The 20,636-nt window shown below is 38.2% G+C and overlaps 1 protein-coding gene across 1 annotated transcript; it reads right to left on the reverse strand.

Moving 5' to 3' along the window:
- Positions 1-18,842: 18,842 nt before the first annotated feature.
- LOC110912638 lies at positions 18,843-20,636 on the reverse strand. Its single transcript, XM_022157409.2, has 4 exons — positions 20,317-20,636; positions 19,942-20,006; positions 19,225-19,303; positions 18,843-19,119 (listed from the first exon to the last, which is right to left on the reverse strand). Exons 1-3 carry the CDS (start codon positions 20,515-20,517, stop codon positions 19,249-19,251), a joined length of 321 nt encoding a protein of 106 aa, XP_022013101.1. The 5' UTR covers positions 20,518-20,636; the 3' UTR covers positions 18,843-19,119; positions 19,225-19,248.

Genomic DNA, 20,636 nt, shown 5'->3' on the forward strand with positions numbered 1-20,636 from the left:
GTAGATGATGGTGATGGTGACCGGAGGTAAAAGGGGTCCGGTCCGGTGGTCGAAGAAGTGATGAACGGTGCTGAGGGTTGATACAGTGACGGTGATTGGAGAAGTGTGTTGAACGGTGAAGTATGAACGGTGATGAATGACGATGGCGGAGAAGATGGATAGTGTCGGAAATATAAAGGTCACCGGAGACTCAACAGGAGATAGATAATGACGAGGAGGTGGACGATGATGAAACACTACGGTGCACGGCGATCGGAGCACGTAGGAGGTCGATGGAAGATAACGGTGACGAAGATGATGTTCCTGTGTGCGGGATCGGTGTGCGGTTTCGATGTGCGGTGGTTCAAAGGTGATACGCTGTTGGAAACGAAGAACGGTGATGTCTTGAGGTGATGAACGATGAAAGCTGATGATGATGATGAACTTGATCGCACAAGAAGTTAAATGAATCGCACAATATAATTCGGTCGCACAAGCCAAGGATAATCGCACAAGATCCCGTAGTCGCACAATTTTTGTTGAAGATTGATGCGGACCCTCCGCCATGACCCGGTTAACCCACGTCTATTTCCAACCTCTGCCCACGTTTACTTTTACATTGCATTGTTTATTCCATATTTCCATGTTCCCACGTACTAGTTAGTAGGATTAGTTAATTGTTACTTTATGCATGCATTTAATAGTTAGTTAGTGGCCCATGTCCTTCATGCACGTTTCCACTTTGTTTTAGTATTTAAGGGTTGTTGTTAATTGAAATGGCAGAGAAGAATATCTGAAGAACAAATTGTTTAACAATCTTTACTTTCAAGTTTATTTCGTTTTGCTTATTTGGAGATTCGCCGATCTCGAATCCGGCTTCTATCATTTGGTGCTTTCATTCTTCGTCTTCACCTCCCGACATGCCGCCCCGTCGTGAACCCACCTCCGATAACCCTTCCACAGATGAATTGCTTACCTCCCTCGCCGAATCCATCAACAAATTGATCACCTCCAACACCGCAGCCACCAACCAGATGGTTTCCGGTCAAGAGCAACACAACGCTCATCTGGATATCATCATCAAACAGTTGGCAGCTCAATATGAGCAAACAAACAACCTCATTGCTACCCTTCTTCGCCCCGATCCGAACAGACCTGGCCCTTCCGGGTCGAACACTCCGCCACCACCGCCACCGCCACCACCACCACCACCGCCACCACCACATCCTGCAAACCACAACCCCAAACCACCAAAGATTACCCTTCCCACGTTTGATGGTTCGAACCCGTTGATTGGCTATTCCAAGCCAATAACTACTTTACCTACTACTCCGTTCCGGACGCTCAACGGCTTTACTTAGCGGTTTTCTACTTCACAGGCGATGCACTTAGTTGGTACAAGCATCTCTCCAACAACCGGTTACTCGGAACTTGGCCGGAATTTTCACGATCCTTGGAGCTCCGATTTGGTCCTTCGTCCTATGAAAATCATCAGGCGGCTCTCTTCAAACTCCAGCAAACAACTACTGTGGCCGCGTATCAAACCGAGTTTGAACGACTCACCAACAGGGTTATTGGTTTATCTCCGGAGACGCTGAAGAACTGTTTCATCTCTGGACTTGCACAGGACATTCAAAGTGAACTAGCTATCCATCATCCTCAAACATTACATCAAACGTATGGATTAGCTCGTTTAATTGAAGACAAGCTTCGTACCGGGATACCTTCTCCGACTGTGGAACCGAGTCCGAGTCAACTCACACCGGCGTCAACTCCATCCCAACCGTTGAAACGCCTCACTCAAGCAGAAATGCAAGCCAAGAAAGCCGCTGGTATATGTTTGAACCGCCAACAGAACCGCCATGGACCGCTGTGGGTCGTGAGGACACGACCCGTTTTAAAGGGGCGGGTATTGATGCGGACCCTCCGCCATGACCCGGTTAACCCACGTCTATTTCCAACCTCTGCCCACGTTTACTTTTACATTGCATTGTTTTCATATTTCCATGTTCCCACGTACTAGTTAGTAGGATTAGTTAATTGTTACTTTATGCATGCATTTAATAGTTAGTTAGTGGCCCATGTCCTTCATGCACGTTTCCACTTTGTTTTAGTATTTAAGGGTTGTTGTTAATTGAAATGGCAGAGAAGAATATTTGAAGAACAAATTGTTTAACAATCTTTACTTTCAAGTTTATTTCGTTTTGCTTATTTGGAGATTCGCCGATCTCGAATCCGGCTTCTATCAAGGAGTTGATCGCACAAGATAAAGGAAGATGATGATTGAATCGCACAAGATTGTCTGCTGTTGATCGCACAAGATCCCGTAATCACACAAAAGAGTTGATCGCACAAGATTACTTGTTGGAGTCCTGATGGCTGTTGTTTGTTGTAACTTCAATCGCACAAGATGTTTATGGTTGCACAATATTTGATTGATCGCACAAGTTGTAGTTGCTGTCACTTTGACTTTGCAAACAAGCCAATCAAATCCCAATAAATAATTAAGGAAATAAATCAATTATTTCCACCAATATTCCTAGAAACGTGCAAACACTTTCTCTCTCTTTCCAAACGAATCAAAATACAGAATTTCTAAGAATTTCTAACTGTTCTTGAATCTTCAACCCGGTTCTTCGAATCCAAAAAAAATTTCTTGTTCTTCGAATGATATCCAACGAACCGAGCCTTTGTGAGACTACTTAGGCTCTGATACCAATTGTACGTCCCAAAACTATCAACCGGATATCAAAATCACAATCACGAGTGCGGAATACTGATGAAAGTGATAAGAACAAGAACAATCAATCGATTATAACCAAAGTGCACACGGTTTCTAGAGAACCGTCTGGTACACTCACAAAGAATTCGAAAATAATGAAGAACCTCTCTAAAATGTCTAACCTGATAATGAACTAGGTTCACCCTATTTATAGTTACATAGGGTGACCTAGTTACAGACTGGGCCAGGCCCACATGCACAACTAATAACCAAACAGGCCCAAATCACTAATTAGCCCACATCGCTTATTCCATTACTATCTAACCCACTACAAGGCTAAGCCCAATAGCCTATATTTGTGTTTGATAAAGATAGGCATAAACCTATACCATTATAGGGCCTTACATGCTTTGTTGTCTCGCCTTTAATCCCAGTAAAAATGTCGAATTCTTTCTTGATTAATGCCTTCTTGCTCTTAATCATCGACACACTGCCTTGAAATTTCAGTTTTAACGCTTGCCACATCGACTGAGAATTGTCTTCATGTTGCAGTAAAACGAGAATATCTTCTTTGATGGCCTGTTGCAGAATGCTCACCATCTTCTTTTCAGCCTTGAAGTCAATCTGTTCAGTTTCCGTCAAACTCCCGATGCCCTTTTCCAATCCCATACCGTTAACTGGTGGTACATACTTCGCCTCTATTTTCATCCAACATTCGAAATGATTGGCGTGCACCCAGTTTTTGAAACGGCCTGACCATCCGGCGTATTCGTCCAAACTCATCAGCTTTGGAGGCTTTTGCATCGTCCCCAATTCATTCTCCATGTTAACATTCTGAACTATACTCGCCGGATTTTGCGTAACCGACATGCCGTTCCCCGCAAACAAGTTATAAAAATCTTGATGTTCCATTTTTAGTGACAAATTTCCAAAAATGTTTAACTTTTTGATTAACAGGTTGTTTTTGTCGAAAAACTTTTAACACAGACTGAGTTTCCAACACTCAATCACGTACGAAACGGACTAACTGCTCAAACCATGACTTTTACACTAAAACAGGTCTTATAAGCGAAATCAGATTCTAAGTGTTGTTATAAGCGAAATCAGCTTTTGCTCAGAAGAGCGAAATCAGGTAATGACTTTATGAGCGAAACTAGAGTGTAACAATGAGCGAAATCAGTGGTACATTAAGAGCGAAACCTCAGCCATATGAGCGAAACCTCTGATTTTGCTTTTACCGTATGAGCGAAATTAGAACCTTAGGTGACAAACACTTGATTTCGCTTGAACGTACGAGCGAAATCACTTCAAGTACTTTCGAGCGAAAACTGTTCACGAGCCATTTTAGGTCACCTTTAAGCTGTTTTTAGGTCTGAACTTCTCAAGGGTTTGTTATTAGACAGTTTTACACTATGTGTTCAAATTTTAGTCCATTTTGTCCGTCGGAAAGTCCAGAAACTCAAAATGTGCTAGAAAAAGACTTTGATTCGGGTAACTAGGTCACAACTGGCTCTGATACCAATTGTAGGACCGTTATTGACAGTCGTTTGAGTCAATCAGAGCTAGATACTACCGAAAATGCAGCGGAAATACAAAATCGGCATGAATCAAAGCAGAAATAGAGTAGAAACAGAAGTAGATCACTTTAAAACAGTTTTCTCATTAATCTTTCACAAAATACACGAGCAGTAGTTCGGCTACACTGGAGACATGAACTTGTAAAATGAGAAAACAACTGACCTATATATAGGGGCAAGGATTTCGCTTATATGACCATGTCACTATGAGCGAAATCAGCTTGTTGGGATTTCGCTCATATGGCACATTGACATATAAGCGAAATCAGTACATTACAAACCCAAATTTACATATTCAACCCCTATACATTACATAATTGACACATCTAGACCCTATACATGAACAACTAAGACTAAGACGCAGGCTTTAGACATTCGTGCACCAACAACTAGTCTATGTGGAAACTTGGACGGAAGTAACTATCCAAGTGTCTATTCTCAATATGGATACTATTGACAAAAGTAACGATCACACTAACAAATGTGATTATATAATAGTTTGATAGAAGAGAAAACAATTTATATATTCAAGTGTAAAACTAGTAAAACTAATAATTGTTGATTAGCAATTGAATAAAGTTATATTAAATAAAATCAGAGATATGAAATAAATAGATGCGTTACTTACATAGGGCGTGATGTGAAAACTATAAAAAGGTCATGTGTGTCATGTGTTGATCGCTTACTCTGGCCAAGTAAGTAGTGAACACATGATGCTATGAACTTCTTATGATGGACACATTTACGTCTGATGTAATAAGGACGGGGTGAATGGGACAATTTAAAAAGAGTACCCAAAAGAATAAAATAAGAAAGATGTTTGATAATAAACGTAAACGCAAGTCGGATGACGGAAGCGTATTACGTTAGAATAACGAGCCAGAGAGAAGGGGCAAGGAACAAAGTAAATGAAAATATAGACCGACTAATAGGAATACCGAGGCATAGGGATAAAAGTTTGACTGTCACAAGTGATGAAATTCACACGGACAAGTCAAACTAATTAAATAAAGAAAAAAGGACTTGGTTGAATAAAAGCGATAGATTTCGCTAAGACGACCAAATAAATTAAAACGAAGTCTTAATACATACCAGGACGGTTGCTTTAATAGTGACTTCGGTAAAATGCCCAATAGATGGGTAGGATTTTGAGTGTATGCGTAAACCAAGAGACGGGAACGCGGAATAGAAAGTCAAAAGACTCGGATTGTGAGTAATGACTAAAGAATGACAAAATTTCGTAAACAAAAAAAAACATGATAACTATAGGATGGATGGGTTGAATATAAATGAAGTGTGACGTTCACAAGTGATGAAATTTCACACGAACAAGTCAAACGAGTTAAATAAAGAATAACACTTGATAATGTAAGCAAGCGCGAACTGAATAAATAAAAGCGCGAAATATTAACAAATCTATATAAAGGGTTATGAGAAAATATAAAAAGGAAAAACACAAACCAAACAACGGGAACGTTAAAAACATTAAGATAAAAGAACCCGGGTAACAGCCTGTAAAGAAATAGAGGCGTAAACCGAATAACGGTAAACGAAGAACAAACCGACGCGTAAATAATGTAAGAAGTCAAAGAGTCGGAAGATTAGTTCAAAAAGAACACGAATGTAGCCTTAGATTACGGTCAAGGTCCATAGAATTCAATACGAAAACGAATGATTTCTAAACTTAAAAAGGGTGCATTGACACTGAAAGTATATTTTTAGAACGACATGAGTAAAAGATGAATCTACGGGATCATCACAACCTTTGGGATTATAAGTAATGTTAAGGTCTACGGGACCAAAAAGACCCTTGGGTCACAAATAGAAAGAAACGAACTGTTAGGGTCTCACCTTAAAAGGTGGAAATCTAAGAAAAAAAAGCCTGTGAGGCTAAGTGAAAGAACCTACGGGTCAATAATGTAAAGTGAGGAAACTGGTTTAATTCCCCGTATAAAATAATAACAGAAGGCAAAGTTAGTATAAAGCGATGGGTTTCGCTAAGTTAACCGAATAGGTTAAAATGAAGAGATCATGAAAAATCTGGTTGATAAAAGTGAGGGATTTCACTAAAACATCTAAACGGGCAGAAATGACAAAAAGAATTCACAATTATTTAAATTGTGTTCTTTCACAAAAAGGGCGAAGACATTACCGAAACGACAACGGAAAGGAATAAATCCTTTGGCGTAAATTCCTTGAATGAGAGATTGACATGAGTTAAAGTGAAAACGTTAAACTAAAATTCAGTTTTAGTGAGACATAACGTTTTAACAAATATAAATATTATGAGAGGAAGTGAAAAACGGAAAACACTAAAAGAATGGGTGCAAGACGATACATTCGAAAAGAAGATTCTCGATAATGAAAAATTTATATAAACTTAAACATGACGTGATGCGATCACGGTCAAGAAAAGTAATATGGAATGTAACCACATTATAGCGTGAACCATGAAATGGGAATAATAAAAGTTTGTAAGCCTCGAGAAGGCAAAATGGATATACCCGAGAGAAGGGGTATAAGGTAACCGGTGACTAATAAGTCTAACCGCCAAGATAAGTAATCAATAAAGATAAAGGATACGAGTTGAAGGTAACGGTCCACGAGGCCTTACACGTGAAAGGCGCATACGCTTAGAAACCAAAGAGACATTACCATACTTTCCTAGTAAGATTAGTAAATGCGAGCAATGCTCAAGTAAATCACCGAAATCAGGTTCATTAAGTTTAACCCAATGAACTACGTGATAAAGGTTTCGAGGACGAAACCTCTTTAAGGCGGGTAGACTGGTAACACCCCAAAAACGGGATTGGTATCAAACCACTTTAATATTAATGACGGGTAAAATACCGTTAGTGGTGAAAATTTTACCCAGTAAATATTATGATTTAAATAAATAAACCAAATATTAATAGAAAGGATGATAAATACTTTGCGAAAAAAAAACAAAGTATAAAAAAGGGCCTGAGTTAACGGGACTTAAAATAAAGCGGGTTATAACCCCTGGAACCCACTAAGTTAACTAGGAATAAGTAACCTAGTTAGTTGTATGTTTAAAAATAGTAAAGAAACATGACTAAATACATTTTTTTGTATAACTTGTGAATTAGAGGGACTAAAAGGGGCTATTATGAAAGTGATTTAATTAAAAGAAAAATTAAAAACAAAACACACACATGTGTGTGTGTTTGGTCGACATATGCAGAGCAAAAAAAGGGGGAAGCTCTCAAAAACCCTAAAGCTCTCAAATCACCAAGAATCAAAGAAGGATTTCAACAATAATCAGTGTTGAAGCTAATTTCGAGATCAATCACGTTAAGAGATCCCAAGGTATGTCGAAATTTGATGTTTGGTGATGTTGTAAGTTTATGGCAAACATTCATAACTTGATGTCTAGTATGCATGTTAGATATAATGGTATAATTGAAACGAATACTAGTCTAGGAATGAACCCTAGATATGAAATTGGTGATTTAGAGCCATAAACTTGTAATTGAAGGATTTAGCTTGTATGGGTGTAAGTGGGTTTTGATGAAAAAGGTTGAGTTCATGAAATTTTAAAGAGTTAAATGAGCATATGAACTCATAACAAACTGAAATGTAATGTTAAAATGCCCATGATCAACATACCTACTTGTTGAACTGAGAATTCGTGGTTAGGAATTTACTAAGATTTGATGTAACATAATGGGATATAAATCATACCCACAAGGTGTTCGATAAATTGCCTAAGTGAGAAGATAAAACTATAGAAGTATGATTAAACTTGAAAAGAATCGTATGTATTGATTTTTGACAAAATTGGATGAAAGCGATTCTTTAAAATGGCAATTTAACAATTAGCCGGGTTGTTCACTATAGGCGACTCGAGCGAGAAGGCGGGTGATAAAGCCGAGAGCGATACGCAACATAAAGGAAAGATCTAAGGTACGCGACTTGACGCCCCGTTACATTTATGTAGATAAGCTTAGTTAAAATATGTTTAAGGTTGATATAACGAAAATGGTTGAGTTGGTATGTCAATGAGGTGATGGAATTCACTCGATAACCAGACGGGTCAAAATAGATAGTTAAAATGTGTGTAATATTGATATAAAGAAAATGGTTATGTTAGTATGTCATTAAGGTGATGGAATTCACTCGACAACCAAATGGGTCAAATTAATTGTTAAAAAATAACAGTGATCAAAATAAAGACACCATTTGGTAAAAGTTATAACGGGTCGAACAATTTAAGAAAATGTCTTTTAAGTAGTAAGAACTTACGGCGTGAACCGGAATAGGTTCAAGGGGCATGATGGTATTAATATACCATCATACGTTGATAAATGGTCATGTCGACTAAACGGGTCAAATGGTGTGTTAATACCATTTGACAATAATAACTGACTACTACTTGTTGAGTTTTGTGATCACAGGAAATAACATATGCTTGTGTTGTTTTAGCTAGAAAATTTAAAGCAAAAAGTATGTAAACGGGTCAGTGCTATGACCCGAGCCAGGTACGCATATTTAGATTTATAGTTAATAGTGATATTTTGGTCAATTATTAGTGAAAGTCCTTCGTCGTAAATGAGGGACTATAATTTGACCAAAAAGCCCTTGATAGGTAAATTGGGCAAATGAACTATATAGGTTGTTTAGGAATTTGCATGATGATTATGGAATATAGATAGATATTTTAGATATGGAATTACGAAATGTGAAAAGAAAAGAGCTAGTTTTAGACTAAATTGCTTAAATCCCTTAAACGGGTCAAAAGTCTTAGTAACTCAATTTCAAGCCGAGGGCTTGAAACATTATATTTTGAGAAGTTAGATATTAGGTTTTAACTCCATAAGATGGAGAATTAAATTACGATCGTGTAGGAAAAAGAATCACGCGAATCAGATGAGTAGAACAAAAGTTATGACACTTTGAAGTTTGATTTTTGTTGAAAAATTGAGCTGGGCAGAAAACGCAGGTTCAGAAACGGACCTGCTGGAAATTAGTCTCCCCCGCGCCACGCGACAAGATCCCTTAGTTGGGGCGCGACACGCGACAGGTGTCGCAACTCGCGACAAATTAAAGGACGCCTTCCGCGACACGCGGGAGGCATGATTTTGGAATTTTATTTTTATTTTCATTATTTGATACCGGAACTTGATTATACTTGTTTATATGTTGTCAAAACTAACCATTAAGTTGGTTTTGATGTTAGGTAATGTTGGTGATACTCCGGACGACGATCAAGCAACATGTGAAAGAACCGAACACAACACTTTTGAAGCTTCCGCGTTAATATATTTTGTTTTAACTAAATGTGAACATGTAACTCTTGATGTCACCTTTGTACGTTTTAAACTAGTAGGGATGTTAATCTTAAATACTCTAATCGTGTATGAATATTAAGTTAACAATTTTTTTTGTTAACCCGTATTTTACGCAAACTAAATGCGTATTTAGTAGTAAATTCATATAAAATTAATATGGGTGTTACAAGTTTGTTTTAATCAAAATGGTTTTTCCGGAAAATAAGTTGTTTTGATTTTATCACTTGTAAAATTGGGGTTCAATTCATCACATTGTTTCTCATTCACTTTGAATGAAGGTTAAATCAAGTTCAATTTAATAACCCTGATAACCACTTGCAACTGAAAACCTCTTTTCACCACTAGTAGGTTCCCATATCAACCATACCTCTTAAAAATAGAACAATTTAAGAATAAGAATACCACTTGAAGGACAAAATTTCACAGATGTGAATTTCTCAAGAAAGGTGCCGATTCCTACTCCACGATTACCAACTTGGGAGCTCCGACAAGTCAGGGATTTAAGTAGAAAATGCTGTTACCCAAGCCTGACCAGCCTTGGGTGATTTTGAATCATCTTTTTCCCACCATCTTTTTGATTTGTAAAACTCTTTAACACCTTTAACCTTCCCATCCACCATCTTCCCAAAAATATGTTTAACATTTCTATTGAAAACTTTGTCAGCATCAAATTCTTTCTTACCAACAAAGAATTGGTCTGAAATCTCAACCTTACCAATTTTCATCTTCAAATTTTCTTTTGACAATGGAGGAAAGTTTTCCTCGTTCATTTCTGGAACGGAATTCTTCTCAATTTTCTCAACACATGACTCCTCGGACTTTGACGAGTCAGATTCATTGTCAGAACTACTCTCTGAACTTTTAACAACCCATTGTTTTTTGTTCAAATCAACTTTTTTTTTTTGTAAAAACGTTTTGAAACATCACCAGTTTCGAAAGTCGAATTTTCAAACACCTTAGATTTCTCAGTTAGTTGTTTCTTCTCATCAACATGTTTTTCTTTCAATTTTGAGTTAAAAGAAACTCCCTGTTTTGTATTGTTGGACTGTTGACAATTCCAAGCAATGTGTCCAATCTTGTGACATTTGAAACATCTTCTTCTCTCAACTCTCTGTTCATATTCTTTCATCACATTCTTTTTCCTTCCAGCAAGAAATTCTCTCCAGAATGATTTCTTCTGTTCTTCTACTGAGCTTGTCCCTGAAACAAATTTAGTTTTTGGTTTATAATTTTTCTCATTTTTATAATTTACTTGGGAAGTGAAACCTAATCCATTCTTTTTGAAATTACCGTTATGGTTTGGTTTCTTTTGAAAACCATAACCAGAACTGTAACCCTTTTTCTTGTTCAATCTCTGTTGAACTCTTGAAGTGTATCTTTTAGGTTTTTCATGAAGATTTAAATCTTTTATTTCAGAAATATTAATTTCTGTTAATTTGAAAAACTGTTTGATCTGTTCAGTTTTGACACTTCTTATTGGAAATTCTTCATCAGAATATAATTTGTCCGAATCCTTCAAAGTATAAGCCACTTTGATTGGTCTGTCATTCAAATTAGATTTTGATAACAGAAATTCCTTATTAACCCGTTTGACAGGTGAACTCGGACTCTTTTCTGATGAACTCGAACTTTCAGGTTTAGACTCCGACTTTGACTCTTCATCCATATCCAACACCTGATCAGTGTAAGACACTGTGAATGTGACATCAATGTTATCTGGTAACTCATCAATGGTTTCAGACTTTAACTTGATGTTGACTGCCTTTTTTAACCATTCCTCATTTGGCTTTCTAGGAGAATAACTCTTATAGATTGGAGGCGGACACTTGTTATATTTGACACTTTGTTTCTTACCAGTATCCGTGTCTTCTGTCTTTTTATCTTGAAAGGCTTCAAGACCTGCAACAGTAGGATAAACTCGATCAATCAAATAATCACATGTTGTATAACTCAACAACAAACGTTTAATTCTTTCACTTTCTATCTTTTCAAGTTCCAAATCCTGCTTCAACTTTGCACAATCTTCAATATACTCATTGATGATCTTTTGCTTTGTCATTAATGTTGAACTCATCATTGTCATAGCAGCATCTACTTCTCATTTTGTTTTGTTCAAACCATCCGGAATGTTGTTCCTCAACTCATCGTAATCTCGTTCATAATAACCCGTGCGATCTGGGTTTACCCATTCAAACTCCGGTTGCTCACGGTTGAGTTCAGTACCAGGGTTTCAGTTACGGTTATTATGGTTGGGTGGAAGATTTTGGTTTTGTGGGTTACTTTGGTGAAGTGGGTTGGCAGGTGGGCGGTTGTTGCTACCCTTCGAACGGTTATTACGGTTTTGGTTGTTTTGGTTTTGTTAATCCTTTGGAATGGTTCCAATAGATGGTGTTGATAGTGAGTTTTGGGTAACTTGATTAGAGGCAAGTGTTGCCTCTAACCGGCTTGCTAAATTTCTTCTTGCTACTCGCTCGATCTACGGTTCGAATATCGATGATGAAGTCCTCCCGGAATTCCTTGTATGTATGCACTACCTGTAACCTGCACAAATAACACACCCCGCGTAACAAGGAAAGAGAGAAAGTAACAACAAGAAATAAGTACCTTAAATAGTTAATCACGTAAATCAAACTAAATCCAAACGCAAAGCACACGAACTCCCCGGAAACGACACCAAAATTTGGTCGGAGTGTTGTGCCCTGGTCAAAGATAATATTTATAAACCCAAATTACCCTTAACAATGTCTTAGTGGTAGTAAGGAGTCGATCCACGAAGAGTTTATGGTTTACGTACGGAATAGCTTGATTATGAAGTTGTCACATTCTTATGAAGCTTGCTATGTTGAATTTGTTTGTTTGTTTGAATGAAATATTGGATTAACCAACAATGGGGGTAAATATTATTAACTAAAAAGATTCGATTGATTATGATTAGGGAAAGCACAATTTAGGATTTAAACAATAATTTAGGAAAAGGGTTCACACCCAGTTTCAGTAATTGCAAACTTAGGATTTCTACAAGTTTTAAACTCAATTCAATTGTATAACGATTAACGGATTTAGTGTACCGTGACTTAGGTGCCGATAGCTGTCAACGTTCCGAAAAACGGACAAGAATTCACTTTGTAATCACAACAAGTAAATCCTAACCACGACAACGCATAATTACACATAACCATTTCGCGAAGTCATAACTTTATAATCGTACGACTATTTACGAATAAGAAACAAATGTAACTAATTGTCAATGGTTTACAAAATCAAACACAAATTGTCACAAAGTTGAATCACTAAACAATTCGAAACCGTAAATAAACAACTACCTACACCGGGGTGAAACCGAGGTGATTAGCCACTCATAGTCGAAGAAATACGATCACTGGATGATAGAAACTTGAGCTTGAACATCTTGAAACCTTGAAGATGGTGATATGGTGGTTTAGGGTTTGTAGTGAATGGTGAATTGTTGAATGAATGTTGGAATGATTGATGGAATTAGGTTTGTGAGAATGAAGATGATGATTCGAATCAAGATTCGGTTGATGATTTATGTTCTTGATGATTGGAGATGAATTGGTGAAGGGTTTTGGCTCCAAGAATTATTCAAATTCATGTGAAAAGTGTTACCCTAGTTTTTTTGGTCAAAGATTGTGTTATAATCGTTCCCACTTGAAAGAAACTCAAAAATCGTGATCTGGTGCAGCCTTGGACGTCGCCGACGGCCCTCCACGGCGTTAGCGACGGTGCTTAGGTTTTCAACTTTCATCCGACACGCTATTCTTCTGTTTACGACCCATTTCAGGCGACGGTAATAACTGTGGGGCGTCGCCGACGGCCCCTTTGGGCATCGGCGACGGTGCTTTCTTTCTCTTATCTTCGTTTTTCGCGTCTCGTGCTCCTGGTTGACCCGTTTCTCGTCCCAGTGGTCCGTAACGTCCCCGATTAGCTCCTTAAACTTCGCTAAACCTGCAAAACACAAATTTAATCAAAAGTAAACTAAACAAAATTAAAAACCATGTAAAAACATTAACTTATTCATTTACGAACACCGGTTTTCGACCACGTGGTGTTACTTGATAACTGACATAATTGGGGGTTAGTGGTACAATGACCGGGCGTCCCGACTCATGAACTATTATGGCCATACTAAATAACATGCTGGGGTAGGTATACTGTTATCCTAGCAAAGATCCTTTGCGTATTTTGTATTTTATAATAGGTTATAACCCCGTGTATTAAACAGATTATGTAAATAAAATATCAAATAGCTAATAACAAAGATTTAACAATTATAAAACAATATTTTAAGACACTTTTTGATTATGTATGATTAAAACTTGTGATGTTTGTCAAGTTTATAAATATGAAAATATTTGAACCTTCAATTAGATGACAAACTGTATCATTGACTTTCTCACGACGTGAACCCAATTTTTTTTAAATAACAGTGGTCTTAGGGCATGTTTGGCTAAGTTTTTTGAAACAAATTATTGACTTATTGACTTTTTGGAAAAGTCAGTATGGAGTGACTTACTTATTGGTTTTTTTCCTTCACAAACACCTTCATTGCCAAACATCATTTTGGAGCTTATAACTTTTAAAAAAGCTAATAAGTCAATAAGTTGTTTTGAAAAGCTTAGCCAAACATGCACTTAATTTATTACTTCTAAAAATATTGTTGAAATGTTTAGATTAGACATATAGCAATTAGCCAAATAGATAAACTTATAGCTACAAAATAATATTTAAATTAATTAAATAAGTATAATTTATCAGTAATTATTAAGTTATATAGCTTTAAAATTTAAGTATATGGACTTGAGTTACATCTTAAAATGATGGTTGGTACTGGATAAATTTATTAGTATGATAAATGTAGTTATTATTCTTCTTGTATTTTAAATATATTAGATAAATAAAGTATTTGTTAACCAAGCACGTGCGAGCGCTACAACTTACCATCCAGTCTAACCTCCCTACTCAGATACGAGGTGCTCAGGTCGAAGCATTGAAACCAGAGAACATCAGGGCCGAGTCCCTGCGTGGATCGAGGAAACGTTTGGAACAAAAGGAAGACGGCGCTTACTATGTGACAGGGCGCATTTGGGTTCCACTCTATGGAGATCTACGTGAACTTGTGATGGACGAAGCCCATAAGTCCCGTTACTCAGTACATCCTGGTTCGGATAAGATGTACCATGACTTAAAGACTACATATTGGTGGCCTGGCATGAAAGCCCACATAGCAACATATGTCAGCAAATGTTTGACTTGCACGAGAGTCAAGACCGAGTATCAGAAACCAGCGGGACTACTCCAACAACCAGCGATCCCGAAATGGAAATGGGAGCAAATTTCCATGGATTTCGTTACTGGCCTGCCTAGATCTCAACGCGGGAATGACACTATCTGGGTGATAGTGGATCGATTAACTAAGTCGGCACACTTTTTGGCTATTAAAGAAATAGACAAGTTTTCTACCTTGGCAGACGTTTACTTAAAGGAAGTGGTTTCGAGGCACGGAGTGCCAACCTCCATTATTTCCGATCGAGATGCACGCTTTACTTCTGAGTTGTGGCAAGCTATGCACAAATCCTTTGGCTCACGTTTAGACATGAGTACCGCTTATCATCCACAAACGGATCGGCAGTCTGAACGCACCATCCAAACACTAGAAGACATGCTTAGGGTATGTGTGATCGATTTTGGCAAGAGTTAGGAGAAGCACCTACCGCTAGTGGAATTCTCGTATAATAACAGCTACCACACCAGCATTCAGGCAGCACCCTTTGAGGCATTCTACGGTCGTAAATGCCGATCACCTCTTTGCTGGGCAGAAGTTGGTGACAACCAGATCACAGGCCCAGAACTGGTGGTAGACACAACGGAAATGATTGCCCAGATCAGACAACGCATGGCGGCAGCTCGTGACCGTCAGAAAAGTTACGCTGATAAGCATAGGAAACCGCTAGAATTCCAGGTCGGTGACCGGGTTCTACTCAAAGTCTCACCCTGGAAGGGTGGGGTTCGCTTTGGTAAACGGGGCAAGCTGAATCCGCGATATGTTGGACCGTTCGAGATTACCGAGAAGATCAGTAAGGTAGCTTATAGATTGAACCTGTCGGAAGAACTAAGCGCGGTACACAACGTCTTTCACGTGTCTAATCTGAAGAAATGTCTGTCAGATGAAACACTCATAATTCCCTTCAAGGAACTCACTATCGACGAACAACTATGCTTTACTGAGGAACCGGTTGAGATCACTGATCGAGTGATCAAAACCCTCAAACGTAGCCAGATACCTGTTGTACGAGTTCGTTGGAACTCGCGCCGTGGCCCAGAGTTTACCTGGGAGCGGGAAGACCAGATGAAGCGCAAGTATCCCTAGTTGTTCCCAAATGAAACTCCCAGCACTGAAGCTACAACCGAATTTCAGGACGAAATTCTAAACTAACGGGGGGATGATGTGACACCCCGTTGAAACGATCTCACTAGCTTGACAGTGGCTGTCTAAACTTTCGAGACGAAAGTTCTTAAAACTTGGGGATAATGTGACACTCTAGGTTTTCCCGAGTAACCCTCTTGTATTAGCAGTGTGTACGTATGAATTATTAAATGAAAGGTGTGAATTATCTTGATGTGCTATGTGTTGATAACGTGTATGTAATAAATATATATGTGTATAAGTACTAAGTGAACCGAGACCACGACTCGAGACCGCTCGGTCTCGAGTGAACAGTAAACAGTGGGCCGGTTGGGCCGTGGACCTTCTTTAGTCCACCCGACAACCCATTAGGGTGCGCCATTTGATATAAAACCCATGCCATCATCCACATTTACCTTACACTCACTCCCACACTCTCCCCCTCTCTCTCTCCCCCTCTCTCTCACTAAAACCCTAAAACATTTCCACAATCCTCCTCCCCTTTTTTCCCTTGGATTCAACCGGTAGCACCAAGACTCTCGGATCAAGCTCGAGATCATCACTCGGAAGTTAGTTCATCGAGTCTTCACACCATCAACATCTAGCCGGTTAGTATCTTGTAGTTGTTTGGTTAAAAATGATAAGGTATGAATGAGTAGGTTGCTTAATGGATGGTTGATTGGTTATGAATGTTTAAAAATGAAGTGTGAACCGTGATGCTTCGATAATTCCTTGCCATGATGATGTACCACTTGAACAATGTGTTTCATATGATTTAACTTGATGACTAGATGGTGTGCTAGGTAATATAGAAATGCATGAGTGTTGTTGATAATATGACATACAAAAATGTGTATGTGTGCTTTTGAACCGAGGAATGTGTGCTAGTTGTTAGGAGCTGAAGATGATGCATAAATGGTGCACTGGTTAGGTATCATAAGCTAGTATGGATTTGTTTTGAATATGTTTGTTGAATATGATAAAAACCCTAATGATGAACAGTTTGAAGATCACTAAAAATGTTTGAAATTGTTCTTCTTTGATCTGTTTTGGTTATGAATTAGACAAAGAAACATGTTTGTGTGTTTTCATTGGATAGTACACAAAATCATAAAAATGGAATTCTATTGGTTAGTACAAGGGTTTGCAGGTGTGCCAAAATCAGCAGACAAACGAGTCGAGACCTCTGGTTTCGACTCGAGACCATTAAGTTACAACTCGAGACCGCGGTGATTGCGACTCGAGACCATTGAGTTCCAACTCGGGACAGACTTCAGGGACTTGAGACCAGCTTGGTCTCGACTCGAGATCTCATGATCTCGACTTGAGATTGGACTCGAGACCTCTGAGGTTGCGACTCATGCCTGCACTACTCGAGATCAGAAGTCCATGACTCGAGACCTCCTGGTTGCGACTCGAGACCGCGTGTTCTCGAGTCGAGACCACCTTGTCTCGACTGGGCTGCTTACCTTAGTTATTGGGCCACAATGTGTTTTGATTTGGGCTGCCTGTTGACTGGACTATGTGTTAAGTGTTACTGTTTAACTGTGCAATTATTAGAGCATGCCCAATAACTCAAAAATGTATGCATATTACGTGTTAGATACGTGTAGGGTATACGTGATTACTTGTATCCGAGCCTGACCCACACTGGTAACCATATTAGGACGTGGTGACCAGCATACTTGGCCAAGTAAACTAATCTGCTGAGCAACCCAAGGTGAGTTCACACACTAAAAGCATGCGTCCCAGGGAGGGACACGAACAAACTGCCATCTTTGGGAAGAATACTTTCAAACTAATATTTCCGGGGGAAAAGATGCGAATGGGTACTTTTAAATTACTATCTCCGGGGGAGATACGTTTGGATATGATTTATAAATCACAACTAGCAAAGCTAAACGAAACTCTATCACATAAAGTCCCTACTTACAGTACCGATTAATCACCGGGGGCAAACTGGTTATTAGTTGATAGCGCTATTAGGTTTGACAACCTCACACCGTGACCGGGGGGATCGGGCATGAACTAGTAGACCTTGCATCTTGGTCAATGATGATAGACATTGACTCGGGGCACAACATCTTTTCGTCAACAGTTTCGGTAACGCCAGTTTAGTAAGCTTTCATATGGGGTAGCTCCCCATGACGTGATTATAAATGCTTTATCTAAACAACTCATGTTTTCTTTCGAAAAGTTAAACCTTGACACCTCGTGAACTCGCCAACATTATGTTGATACCCTACTGCATGCTTTGCAGGTACCTAGTGACTCAGGAGGTTGCAGCTTGGGGATGTGTAGTGGTCGTCTAACCCATGCGTTGGGTTCTAAATAAACTTGAACTATGAACTTTGTTTTAAACTATTTTGTCTATGCTTCCACTACTTACCTAAATTACTATTTGAACTTAAAACTTTTGAACTTTGATTATGATGTTTGCTAACTCTGTGGTTGGTGAATATTACTTATGTTATTAATTAAATTGCTTAGTATAATTGGTGGCTGGATCCTGGTCATGTCACACACCTAGCGATGGTACTCCGCATGTGGATTTTGGGGGTGTGACACTAGCGGTAAGACCCGTGTGCAAACACGGATCGTTTCTTAGAAAATCATGCCAAAACAACAAACACACATTTTTTTTGAATAAATACAACATGTTACAGTAGTAATTAGAATTTAGTTGATAATATTTTCGTGTGTGTTAACATCAAACCCAAGAGCATGAAAAAAGGCCATTGATTAACATTACCTGCTAAGGCCTATCTTTGATTACCTTCAGCCACCATATAATTAATGGAGATAATAAAAGACTATTGGAATATGTATATTGAAAGACTCTCAAATTTAGCAAGTCGTAAATGAAATGGTTTAATACAATATATTGTAGGAAGTACAGATATAGATGACTAATTTACAAAGGCTATAGCCGCTAAACAAAAAATGAACTACAGGTATAAGACAAAGAATCAACCTGGGCAAAGAAGTGGATATTAGTAAAAAAACAATACATTAAGTCTCTAATCAAGAACTGGATGGTTCCTAACTAGGTGTTTGTGTAGACAACCAACTTCCTATCTTCCTCTTTTGCACTGTTGTAATAGCCTATAGCAACAAATAGATATAGCATTATCATGGAAAAAATCACTCTGAATATTCAAATAAGATGTAAAAATAACACCAAGTTCAAAATAATCTGACGTGACTAACCTTTGATCACCAGGTTCGCTTCCCCTAATGCTTGGAATCACAAGTGTTGCCTTTAGGTATCTTGTCACTATTACTGCATCTGTAATCTGTTTTGTAAGATTCTCAATTGCAACAAACTAACATACATAAGCAAATTTTTGAAGTAAAATATGATGAAACTTATAAATTTTAAATATTTGATATCACAGGGAAATGGGAGTCGTTAACAAAACAATGTTTTAACCCAACAGTGGATTCAAACCACAGTTTTAACCCAATAGTGGTTTCAACCATTATTTTCTCCACAAAACACTGTTTTAGCCGAACAGTGGTTTCAAACCACAGTTTTTTCCCAACAGTGGTTTCAACCACTGTTTTCTCCACAAAATACTGTTTTAACCCAATAGAATATTACCCAACAGTGGTTTCAACCACTGTTTTCTCCAAGCCCAATTTGATTTGTTTTAGCCGAACAGTGGTTTCAAACCACAGTTTTAACCCAATAAAATATTACCCAACAATGGTTTCATCCGGTGTTTTCCCCAAGCCCAATTTGATTACAACAGTGGTTTCAACCACTGTTTTCAAACCCTTTAAAACTGAATATCAGATATTTATGCAGATCCTAGATCAATAACATTCTATGAAGATCCAAACAAATTCACACTTTGTAACAAAAAAAATTAGCAATAAACAGTTTGTAGGTTAAAGACATATTTATAAAACTAACCATGGTACCTGTACACAAAATCAACCAAATTAAGCACTAATTTGTCTGCGCCATTGCTTAGAGACAATGGAATCTGCAAAACCAAAAAAACAGCCTTAATCCTTTTTAAATCCAGCTGTAAGAACCAAAAGAAAAACAACACGCAAAACTAAACAGTCGATGGTTAAAGAAAAAATGAAAACCTTCAATTAGATACCTATTTCACTAATTTAGAATAAAATATTCTGTTATATTAATAAACTTTCATCACTTTGTAAAACTAAAACAGAACATATATCCAAACCAATCCATCTTATCTCTGTGATCCAAATATAACACAGATTTGCTAAATCACGAAAATTGACCGAGTAATCAAGAATTTCAAGTATAGAAAAAACCCTAACCTGGAAGTGACGCCTTAAGATTCTAATTGGCAGACAAGTACTGGGTCTTGTTTTTTCGTTAAAACAGAACACAGATCCAAACCAATCCTCTCTCCTTGAAACCGCTCTCATCTTCTCCATATACGCCTCCGCCACTCGCTTCCGCTTCTCTGCCGCTGTCTCCTCCTCCGATTCACCTCCGTTCTCCGCTGCCGGCTCCATTAATTCATAGATATGATCCTCAGTAGGTACCAACTGCTGGGTTTTCTTCTCATTTCTAGCACATATCAGGCTGAATAAGATTTTTGAAAGTAAAAATTATAAGTATGTGTTAGGATCGG

The sequence above is a fragment of the Helianthus annuus genome, chromosome 2, assembly GCF_002127325.2.
Source record: "Helianthus annuus cultivar XRQ/B chromosome 2, HanXRQr2.0-SUNRISE, whole genome shotgun sequence".
Classification (NCBI taxonomy): domain Eukaryota; kingdom Viridiplantae; phylum Streptophyta; class Magnoliopsida; order Asterales; family Asteraceae; genus Helianthus; species Helianthus annuus.